Source organism: Pan paniscus, chromosome 4, assembly GCF_029289425.2.
Source record: "Pan paniscus chromosome 4, NHGRI_mPanPan1-v2.0_pri, whole genome shotgun sequence".
NCBI lineage: Eukaryota > Metazoa > Chordata > Mammalia > Primates > Hominidae > Pan > Pan paniscus.
Window position 1 is genome coordinate 136,188,068 of NC_073253.2, and position 12,462 is coordinate 136,200,529.

At 34.1% G+C, this 12,462-nt stretch overlaps 1 protein-coding gene across 18 annotated transcripts in view; it reads left to right on the plus strand.

Annotated features, from left to right (window-relative positions):
• Positions 1-12,462, plus strand: part of LOC100992160 (protocadherin alpha-11) — a 229,923-nt gene that overhangs the window by 148,279 nt on the left and 69,182 nt on the right. The window contains exon 2 of one of the 18 annotated variants that reach the window (XM_034960635.2): positions 569-1,491. The exons of the other annotated variants lie outside the window; for them this stretch is intronic. Coding sequence (XP_034816526.1) covers positions 569-574 — 6 coding nt within the window. The 3' untranslated portion in view covers positions 575-1,491. Of the gene's footprint in view, positions 1-568; positions 1,492-12,462 lie in introns of those variants that run through there. 18 annotated transcript variants of the gene reach the window in all.

The following is a 12,462-nucleotide window of genomic DNA, read 5'->3' on the forward strand; positions in this document are numbered from 1 at the left end:
GATCCTCCCACCTAGGCCTCCCAAAGTGCTGGGATTACAGGCATGAGCCACTGCAGCTGGCCCTCAAACTTCTTGAGTGCAGTTAGGACAACATTTTGAAGCAATTCTACGGTATTACTTTTTGACTTCTCATAGAAATCCTAGATGCAAGAGAAGGAGGTGTGTAGAAATTAAGGAAGGAAAATGAAGCATTCCTTGTTTTACTATTCTAGGCAATAAGGGGAAAAGTGGCTTGTAAGTTATTCTTCCTCAAGTAATGATGTTAACTGCAAATAAAATAAATTTACATATGTTAAAATTTTCTATACTTAATATTTTCACAATATAATAGAATCCAGCATATAAGATATGCTTAGTAAATGCTGACTGAATGAATAAATATGTGCATATATGAATTGGATGGTAACACTGTTCAACACAGAGGGAAAAACTTTAACTTACTTTTCTACTTTAGATGTGTATATGTGGTTAACAGTTTAAAGGTCACTTTCAAATGTACTGTTTCAATGATTATTTTCTTCCTCATGACCTACACTAATAACATAACAGAGGAATTTTCTGATTGTAGAGCTAGCAAGAAAAACTTCAATGCTGTGTCTGGGACTAAGTATGAGTCCAGTTCTACAGATGACAAAGGAATTAATAGGTATGCACATCATTACATTGTGATATTTGCAGTGGATACTATTTAATAGAATCTCAGTTAATTTTAGGGAAGGAAATTGGTGCACTACAATGCTAGTATTTCAGGTATCAGAGCACTTAATATGTGAACACTTTTCCTACCAAGAAATTTCACTATTTATTTCTTTTATTTTCATCGCTTTCTGTAACAAAAAGAGAGGAGAATACCAGTAATGGCTGTAAAGTTTGGGAGTGAGGAATTTTTTTTAGAAACACATTTTCACTAGACTAGAAAGGAAACATAAGTAAGCGATAGGAAGGCTGATGAATCTAGAAGTTAGAAGGAAAATTAGCTATTTAAAAGGAAAAATATAGGAAATGACGGAGGAAAAAACAACCCTTCAAACCAAATTTTTAAACATATATGAATGATTAACAAAATAATAGAGATATACTGTTCATATGTGCAGGAATATTGTACCATCCCATTCATTCAGTTGAACAGTCTTTTTCCATCATTGTTGTTATTTTGCTTTTTAGGTAGCTCATTGGTCTGCTAATAATTGTTGTGGGCTGGATATTTCCTGATAAATAAATGAATTATGATTCATAAAACCATGAATAAAATAACTTCTATAAATATGGGGTATTTGTAATTCACAAAGGCATTTGTTATTTACTTCTTCCTGTTCAATTACCTATTGATCTGATCTTAATTATTTAGAAAAGAATTCTTGTCATAGTATCCTGAATGCCTTAATAACAACAGGATTCTAGAAATAAAATATTTATTGCTTTCATTTTATTTCAAATCATTTGAAAAGCATGACATTTAACAATGATTATAATGTGTGTCTGAGTCTTACAGAATCATGTTGATGCATATGTGTTTATATTTTGCTCAAATTCTAAGTTCTTTCATTTTAGTTTACAATAAGTTTACAGTATATATTAACATAGCCTGTAATACTAAAAATTATCAGTTTAAGAAATTCAGGAAAACATGGTTTTTATCTCTGTATTTCCAATTGATAATATTTAAGATATAAACAAAATTGATTCACTGATTTTATAACAATTAGACAATGTGTACCTCATGTCCATTTTTTTCTGTTAATATTCTTGATGGGCAATTTAAATTTTTTAGAATGGTATCTAAGAGGGTACCTCTGAGATATAAATTTCTACTTATTAAAAACTGATTGCATTGACAATTTTTAAAGGTATAAATATATTAATGTAGCAAAAATGCATGAAACACTTACCATACAACTGGCCTTATTAAATTTCCACATGAAAGTTATACATAGTTTCAACATACCAATGTTATATTAGTGTATTGTTCACCTGGAATTAAAGCATCTTCTTTTTTGCCAGGGTATATAGGAAATAGGATATCTCCTCTTTGCAATGTCATTTGTTAACAGTAGTAGAATGTTTGTGGCATTCAAGGTGCTTTATTTAACATACATTCCACAAGTAGACTTTCCCATAGGGTAATTAGATGTTTTGTATATCTATTTTGACTTTGAAGCTGATAACCACACTAAAAAACTTTAGAATGATGAAACTAAGGAAGTTTGCATGACATATGAAATATATTCAAATTAAAAAACTCATATAGACAACACAATAATATTGTATAATATAGACCCTCAAACCAGTAAAAAGGAAAGAAAAAGAACATTATAATTGGAGTGGACATAAGAGAAAAGCAATACCTTGGAAACATATAAGTGGGAAAGTATTGACAATGTGTCTCATAATGTTAATGACTTATTGTCTTTTGTTGTCTTCAATATTTTCAGTTAGAGGGAAACAATAATATTTCAACAACTAAATTAACTTAGCTAGGTTGGAATGAAGGTGGACTAAATTGCTGAAAGGTTTTTACAGTGCTCAAATGCATGTCATATGAATATCGGAAATATTAACACTTGGCAGAACTTCAAGTGAATATGGATTACAGTCCAGGATCCTGACTAAAGTATTATGGGAAGTAAGGAATTTGTTGGTAAAGGTTGTTCTTAAGAAACAAAGCTAAATAATAAAGGTAGATAGCCACTCATTTTGTTCCCAATTTTAATTGATGGCATAAGATAATGGTTCAGGATATAAATAAATTACATGTCTCTGTTATATTGCATTTATGAAAAAGAAAGGACTATAAACACAAAAGGTTATTATATATTCATTTGGAACTTGTTTTGGAATCTAGAAATAAATATGCAATCTCGTATTCTCCTGTGCTGTAGAGAAAGATAAACACTTTATTTCTAACCCATCCCAAATTCCTTGGCTGTTCCTAGAGCCATCTGGTTACCATCTACAGATATTCTGTGTTCATAGGGGCACTCTAATGACATACCTTCAAAATATACTCTGAATTCAAACACATTATGGTTATTCTTTAGAATTGTTAAGCAAAGACTACAGCTGTTTTGTTTAAACTCAAAGTAATGTTAATATAAAATAAAAACCAATTAAGAGGTCTTAATAGTGGGTTTTTAGGTTGATTTGTCTTTTTCTTTTCTTATTAGGTTAGGCTGGCCCTGTTAAACAAGTTGGAAATCCTGTCTCTCTCTCTGTCTCTCTCACATTTTTTTTCCTATTCCTCGGACACATTTACTGAGATTGGTGATACAGCTTTCTTAAATATTTGGTAGAATTCACTAGTGAGGCTCTCTGTACCTAAAGTTTTCTTTGTAGGAAAATTTTAATTGAGATCAAATTTCTTTGTATTTTTATTGCTCCTATTTCATTCCTGTACCTTTAATTTTTTCAGATATATGTTAGTTTTATCTGTACTTTTGAATATTTTGGCATAAAGTTGTTTATAATGTCCTGTTGTGACTTTTTTTCACAACTGCAGGATCTGTAGTGATGTTTCCCTTTTCAATCCTGGTGTTAGTGTCACCTCTCATTTTTCTTGACTAGACTTGGAAGTAGTTTATTAATGATATTAGTCTTTCCAAGGCTAACTTCTGGTGTTTTGGGTTCGCTTTCTTGTATGTTTGCTTTCTATTTTATTAATTTTCATACTTTATTAATTTATTTCCTTCCTTATATGTTTATATTTCAGTGTGCAACAGAAGTACTCTAAACATACTTTTCATTTCTATTTCCTCACACAAAATGTTTAAAAGATTTGTACTTAATTGTGGAGATTTATCAAAATTAATAATAATCAGTGCTTCATCAAGGGCATTCTTACTGGTATTTTTCTTACTGCAAATGTCCAATCATGAATGTAATAACCACCAGTACAGTGTGGAGCCACTGCTTTGACTCCTTCTGTGGTTCTATGGTGGCCAGCTTCACCCACCAATGCTTTTGCATTATCAATGCAAGTGTAAATATAGTGAAAAATGCAAATAATGTTTTAACATTATTTTGAAAATTATATTCACCTCATAAACACCCAAAGGGTCCATAGACCACACTTCGAGAACTACCGTTCTAATTCTATCATTTCTTCTTTTTTTTAATTAATTGTAACATTTCTGTAATGGGTCTTCAACTATTTGATTAGCCTGAGGTACAGTTCACACAGGAAAGGCAGGATAAATGTTTGATTCTTGCCCTTTGTTTAGCAGTATTCAAAACAATGAATTGATTCCTGGCCATCTTACAAAAAGGACCAAGGCCTTTTTTAGGTGTCATTATGAACTCATTGACTTAAACATATTTGATATGGCCCAATCCATGTCAATTATCTTTTTAATGATCAAATTATGCTAACTTTGGCAAGTTGGGAACTGTTCAGCTTTGCTCCTGAGTCTTTGTGAGTGTGTTTGTGTATCTTGTTTTAAACCTTTTATTTTGGAATAATTATGGATTCACATAAAGTTACAAAACTAGCATAGAGAGATCCCATGTGCTTGTCACCCACTTTTCCCCAGTGATAACACCCTGAATCCTTTTCATGTGAGTCTTAATAATCTTTTGAATGCTTCCTTGATTTCTGGTATTACAAGATGTTCAGATTATCTTGTACATTTCCTTTCCCAGAATCAGCCATTTTTCAAAGAGCTTTCACTTATTTTTAGTGAAAGATGATACTTAGAGAGATAATCTCAACAACAGGTGTGCTTATTGCTGCTGGGTCAGTTGCTGTTTCTAGGTATTTTCAGCTACTGAGCTAAGGGATGTCTATTTTTTAAAAGATAAAATACATCACATGTTTATACTAATCTAATAAAGTTCAGCACTCCGCAGTTTTTACTTAACTTAATCAATCTTACATTCCTATTTCTCCCATACGTCAAATCCCAGTTTTCATTAACATCAACAGAATTACTCATTTGTTATCCCACGGGACTCAAACAATGGACTTAGAAAACAATTTCAGCACTACAGAAATAATATGATACTGTAGCAGTTTAAGTTTTTGTCATTCTTTTCATTTATAAGGCACATCCTTACAAATGCCCAGTAGGCATGTACAGTCAAATTATTGTGTTTTAAAGTATCTTGGAAAAGTTCCTCTCTGTGTAGTTAAGCCACCAGCTAGATACAGAGCTAGGCTTTTTTCAAGTCGCTTTCAAATTTAGGGCTTGCTTTTTAAATTTTAATTTTCTTTTATAATTATGTGAAATATTTACATGGCTCCAAAATAAACTTATAAAACAAAATATATTTAGAGAAGTCTAGTATCTATTATTCCATACAATACACATTCTTCCCCACTTTGAGTTTTTTCACTTAAAAATATAAACTTGAGATTATTTCATAGTAGTATAGTATTTACACATATTCCATACTTCTTAATGGTGTCTTTTGATTAGCAATTAATGAGCTCCAATTTATCAATATTATCTTTTTTTTTTTTTGAGACAGATTCTCATTCTGTTGCCCAGGCTGGAGTAAAGTGGTACAATCTTGGCTCACTGCAATCTCCGCCTCCCGGGTTCAAGCGATTCTCCCACCTCAGCCTCCTGAGTAGCGGGGATTACAGGCACCCACCACCACACCCGGCTAATTTTTATACTTTTAGTAGAGACAGGGTTTCACCATGTTGGCCAGGCTGGTCTCGAACTCCTGACCTTAAGTGATCTGCCCGCCTTGGCCTCCTAAAGTGCTGGGATTAGAGGCCTAAACCACCACGCCCAGCCAAAGTTGTCTTTTTTATTTAGTATTCTTTCTATCCTTTTAAAGAAAACATATCCTGCTTCAAGTCATGAAGATATATTCCTGTGTTTTCTTCTATAACATTGCTATCCAATAGAACTTTCTGACATGCTATAAATTTTCTCTATCTGCATATATGGAATGTGTAGCTACTGAGCACTTGAAATGTGGCTAGTGAAACTGGGCTACTCAATTTTTAATGTTACTAATTTTAATTAATTTAAGCTTAAATAACCACATCTGTTTAGTGGTTGCTGTAGTTCCGGAAGCTTTCTTGTTTTAACTTGCACATTTAGATCTTAAATTACCTGAAATTGCTTTTGAATATAGTGCAATGTAGAAGTCAAGATTTATATTTTCCACTTGTAAATCCAGTTAGATTGCCTACTTTCCTCACTGCTACTGTGCAGTGCTACCTTTGTCATAAGCAACGTGACTTTATATATTCTGTTTCTGGACTGTCTATTCTGTTTCATTGGTCAACTTGTCTATTCTTGTGCCAATACCATTCTGTGTTAAATATAGTAGCTTTTCATTTGTATTGATATCTAATTGTGTAAGTTCTCTCACTTTGTTATTCTGCTTCAAGATTAACTTAGCTATTTTTGGCCCTTTGCATTTCTATATAAATTGTAGATTCAGCTTCTCAGTTTCTATTTAAAAAAACCCTGCTTTGATTTTAATTGGCACTATATTGAATCTGTAGAAAATATGGGGTATATTGAAAATATCTTATTTTGATCTTTATTGAATCTATAAAAATATGAAGCTTGTTAACATTGACAATATTGAGACAGACAACCGATTAACAAGGTATATTCTTCCATTTATCTTTTTTTTTTTTTTTTTTTTTGAGACAGAGTCTCGCTCTGTCGCCCAGGCTGGAGTGCAGTGGCGCAGTCTCAGCTCACTGCAAGCTCCACCTCCCGGGTTCATGCCATTCTCCTGCCTCAGCCTCCCGAGTAGCTGGGACTACAGGCGCCCACCACCATGCCCGGCTAATTTTTTGTATTTTTCGTAGAGACGGGGTTTCACCGTGTTAGCCAGGATGGTCTCGATCTCCTGACCTCGTGATCCGCCCGCTTCGGCCTCCCAAAGTGCTGGGATTACAGGCGTGAGCCACCGCGCCCGGCTTCTTCCATTTATTTTATTATTTTATCTCAATGTTTATGTGTGTGTATGTGTATATAGGGGTATTGCACAACTTTTATTAGATAGCTGATATTTTAATGCTATTTTAAAAGTTTAATTTTATAATACAAAAATTAGCTGGACATGTTGGCACATACCCATAATCCCAGCTACTCAGGAGGCTGAGGCAGGAGAATTGCTTGAACCTGCGAGGCAGAGGTTGCAGTGAGCTGGGATCGCGTCACTGCACTCTAGCCTGGGCAACAGAGTGATACTCCATCTAAAAAGAAAAAGAAAGGCAGGGCATGGTGGCTCACGCCTGTAATCCCAGCACTTTGGGAGGCCGAGGCAGGCGGATCACGAGGTCAGGAGATCAAGACCATCCTGGCTAACACGGTGAAACCCCGTCTCTACTAAAAATACAAAAAATTAGTCGGGCGTGGTGGCGGGCGCATGTAGTCCCAGCTACTCGGGAAGCTGAGGCAGGAGAATGGCGTGAACCTGGGAGGCGGAACTTGGAGTGAGCTGAGATCGCGCCACTGCACTCCAGCCTGGGCGACAGAGTGAGACTCCGTCTCAAAAAAAAAAAAAAGTTTAATTTGATAATTGGCTTTTGTTGAAAGTATATAGAAATAATACTGATTTTATGTTAACTTTGTATCCAATGTTCTTGCTAAATAGTAAAATCTCATATTTTTATATTTTGGGTTTTCTACATATACTGTCATGCTATCCCCAAATAATGTTAGTTTTATTATTGTATTTTTTACTTTCTCTCTTTTTTTAAAAAATAGAGATAGAGTCTCACTACATTGCCCAGGCTAGTCTCGAGCTCCTGGGCTCAAGCAATCCTCCCACGCCAGCCTCCCAAAGTGCTGGGATTACAGGCATAGGCCACCATGCCTGGTCTTTTAAAAACTTTCTAATCACATAGTTTTCTTGCTTTCTGTCATTGCCTATGAAATTCAGTATAAAATTGAATAGAAGTAATGTTAATGGATAATCTTGTCTTATTCCTGGTCTCAGAGAGGAAGTTTTTAAATATTTAATATGAAATACATTGTTTGATTGGGTTTATTTGCAAAAATCCTTTATCAGATTTATTAAGTTCCCTTTGTTTTTTAATTTATTATGTTTTTTAAAAATCATGAATAGGCATTGAATTTATCACATATTTTCTGTTATTGAATGGATAATATGGATTTTTATCCTTTTATTAATACCATGCATTATATTGGTTGATTTGTTAATGATAAACCAATCTTGCATTCTTGGAATAAACTCAGGTTGCTTATGATGTATAATCCTTCTTTATATCATTGGACTTAGTTTCCTAACATTTTGTTTACAGTTTTTAAATATATGTTTATGATAGAAACGCGTTTCTACAGAAAAAAATAATTATTTTTAAAGGCATAGTTATTGGGTACTAGACTTAGTACCTGAATGATGAAATAATCTGTACCACAAACCCCTGTGACATGAGTTTGCGTTATAACAAACCTGCCCATGTACCCCTGAACTTAAAAGTTAAGAAGCAACACACACACACACAGATGCGCACACACACACACGCACAAGAAATTGGCTTTTAACTTTCCATTCTTATAATGCTCTAGTCGGAGTTTGGCATCAAGGCTATCCTGGCTTTATATAGTAAGTTAAGAAGTGTTACTTTTCTTTTACTTATTCGGAAGAGTTGTCTTAGTCCATTTGGGCTGCTATATCAAAATAGCATAAACTGGGTGGCTTAAAAACAATAGAAATTTATTTTTCACAATTCTGGAAGCTGGAAAGTTGATGATCAAGGTCCTGGCAGATTTGTGTCTGGTAATGGCCCACTCCCTGGTTCATAAAACAGAATGTCACCTTCTTGCTGTCTCTTCACCTTCTGGAAGGAGCAAGGTAGCTCTCTGGAACCTCTTTTATGAGAGCTGTGCCCTCATGATCTAATCATCTCCACAAAAGCCCTACCTCCTAATATCATAATCTTAGGGGTTAGCATTTCAACTTATGATTGCAAAGGAGGAGGGAACACAAACATTCAGATCATAGCAAGTTTGTGTAAATCAGCATTTTTTTCTTCCATAAGCATTTGAAGAATTAAGAGTGAAATTTATAGGCCTAGAATTCTCTTCATGAGAATGTTAATTATAAATTCAATGTCTATAACATTAATAGTTATAGAATTATACAGAGCCTCTATTTCTTGTTGTATTAGTTTGGTTAATCAAAATGGAAAATTTTAACATACCTTGCTCAAAAACAGATAGAACAAGGAGACAAAAGAAAATCAATAAGGGTACTGAAAACTTCAATAACAGGAATAACCAACTTGTATGTATGTGTGTGTTGCTGGACATTATCATTTGTGAGATACATTTATATTGTTGTGTGTAGCTGTGTATCATTCATTGTCATTATATAGTATTTCAGGGTGTGAATGGTCAATTTCTATAAATGTTCTGCATGTTCAAGAAAAAGCAGTATTCTGACATTGCTTGTTGTGTTCTGTATATGTCCATTAGGTCATCTTTGCTAGTTGTGTTGTTCAAATATTCTGCATTCTTTTTTATTCTTTTTGTTTGCTTATTTTATCAGTTACTGAGAAAATTATGTTAAAGTGTTCCACTATGAATAGTGAATTGTTTCTCCTTGGATTTTGTCAATTTTTTGTGTCATATGTTTTAAGGCTATTTTATTTTATTAGATTCTTAACCAAATATAAATATGTGATATCTTTCTGCTAAATTGAAACTTTTAGCGTTATGTATTATTTACCTCTATTTCTGCTAGTGATAAACTATTATAGTTTTTGTTTGCCTGAAATGTCATTCTTGATAGATATTTTTACATGGGTGTAAAATTCAAGATTGGCATTTATTTCATTTTGGTACATTAAAGTTACCTCCTCAATATCTTCTGGGTTCCACTGTTGTCTCATTGTGCTGCTTCATCAGTAATTTATTATCTTTCTTCCAATTTTACTAATTTTGTCTTCTTGTGTGTCCAACATGCTATTAAAAGTATTCCTTGAGTTGTTAATTTTGGTTATTGTGTTTTTCATTTTAAAAATTATAATTATTACTGATCAAGTCTGCCATGATATTTTTTATAGGTTTCTGTTCCCTGCAATTTTTTTTTCAAGACAAGTCTTGCTCCGTCGCTCAGGCATGATCATAGCTCACTGCAATCTTGAATTGAATCAAGTGATTCTCCTACCTTGGCTCCCAAAGTGTTGGGATTTCAGGCATGAGCCGCTGCGCCTGGCTCCTGCAAATATTCTTAAGCTTGTCATTTATTTATTTAAATATATTAAATCTTCATCTGATAATTCCAGAGTCTGAAGTCTGCAAGTGTATACCTGCTGTGTGCTGTTTCAGCTGGACAGCTCCATATTTTTATGTGTGCCAACTTTTATTTGACTTTTGATGGTCCATATCCTGAAAATGATATTTGCCAGGATATCCTGAGATCTTGGATGGAAATACCTTTCTTCATGATAGATTTTTATACACCTTCCAGTGAGTGAATACTACTGCTAGTAAACCACTTTAAATCAAGTTCAAGACTTGAAGCTCCTTGGCTACTTAGACTCTGTATTCTCAGATAAAAATATGCAGGATATCTGGTATCTAGTTGCAAGTTTATAGGATTAAATTTTCCTTTCCTATTTTCCTTCTGGCCTTTTTGGTGCCAAGTCAAATTCCCCAGCAGTTTTCTGGGCTGGAGAGTAGGTGGGTTTAGTTTTCACATACTATTACTGGAAAGATTAGTCCTTTGAAGTTCCAGCTTAATGTAGTTTGGAGGCCCCATAAGACTCCCCATCTTGAACATCCTGCTTCTTTTTTTTTCTTTCTTCCTTTCTTCCTTTCTTTCTTTCTCTTTCTTTCTTTCTTTCCTTCCTTCCTTCCTTTCTCTTTCTTTCTTTCTCTCTTTCTTTCTTTCTTTCTTTTTCTTCTTTCTCTTTTTTTTTTTTTTCAGATGGAGTCTCGCTCTGTTGCCTAGGCTGGAGTGCAGTGACAGGATTTTGGCTCACTGCAACCTCCGCCTCCCGGGTTCAAGCAATTCTCTGCCTCAGCCTCGGGAGTAGCTGGGATTACAGGCGCCCACCACCACGCCTGGCTAATTTTTTGTATTTTTAGTAGAGACGAGGTTTCACCATCTTGACCAGGCTGGTCTTGAACTCCTGACCTCGTGATCCATTCACCTCAGCCTCCCAAAGTGCTGGGATTACAGCCATGAGCCATGGTGCCCAGCCCATCCTGCTTCTTAATTTCTGTCTTCCTACAACTTATGTCCAATTTTATGTCAAGTTCAATATTCTGTTTACCTCTTTGGGCTTAGCTTTCCTCCACAATTTGTCCTAGCAGTTCCCCATTATCTTGTCAGATTTTCAGTGCTTTTAAGATAATTGTTTTAATGTTTTACCCAAGAATATTTAGTTGATTTCAGTAGGATGACTGCTGTAAATAATTTAGGCTGCCATTACCTGATATTCCCTATCATAGAGTTCTATCACCAGTGACTAGCATCTAAGTAACGTTGAAATGCTTTTATGTATATCTTAAAATATTTGAATTACTTTTGTTTTGAAAACAATAGTATCTTTACTTTCCCTAAACCTTGATAAGGGATTCATATCCCTTATTATTAATTTTGGGAAAAAATAATTCATAAACCTGGTCTATTATGAAATGTTTGCTAATTGAGCCAAGAGAGCACATGCATTCATCTAAAACATTCACGTAATCAAACTTTATTAAAGGTGATATTTGTGGCTTTACTTGACATAAAACAGCTTCCATATTTCTCTATTCCAGACATTTTATTTAAAATACATTTTTGAGCATAAGATATTTAAAATGTGTAGGCAAATAAGATATCCATATCATTAAAAGATATCTAAAGCTGGTAATGGTGGCTCATGCCTGTAATCCTAGCTACTTGGGAGGTCGAGGCACAAGAATCACTTGAACCAGAGGGAGGCGGAGGTTGCAGTTAACGGAGATTGCACCACTGCATTCCAGCCTGGGCGACAGATGAGACTCTGTTTCAAAAAAAAAAGATATCTAACAATAAACAAGTAAACTATCAATTATAATACAATCAAATTCAAGCTACAACTGAAATAAATACATGGTATCTAGGAAACTCAGAGGGGAAGCAACTAACTCAGTATGGTGGGGGGTGGGGGGCTGAGGCAGAAAAATCTTCCCATATAGGATGTCACATATAATTATAGTGTTTATATTTGCCAATTGTAAAAAAAAAAATGGCAAAAGAGATCTCATTCAGAAAAGCAATAAGCACAAAAGTTTTAGGAATAACTTTAATGAGAAATATGAAGTAAAAGTATGAAATTTTGTTGAAAAATATTTTAAAATCTTGTATAAATGAGATGGCATAATGTATTTTTAGGTAGAATATTACAAAGGCATGTTTTCCACAAACTAGTTGGATTTGGCCCTGTGTCAATAAAAATTCCAGTAAGATGATTATTTTGCTTTAGCATGACAACTTTTTTCCTAAAATTTATCTCTAAGAATAAGCATGAAGAAAAAAAAAATTGAAAAA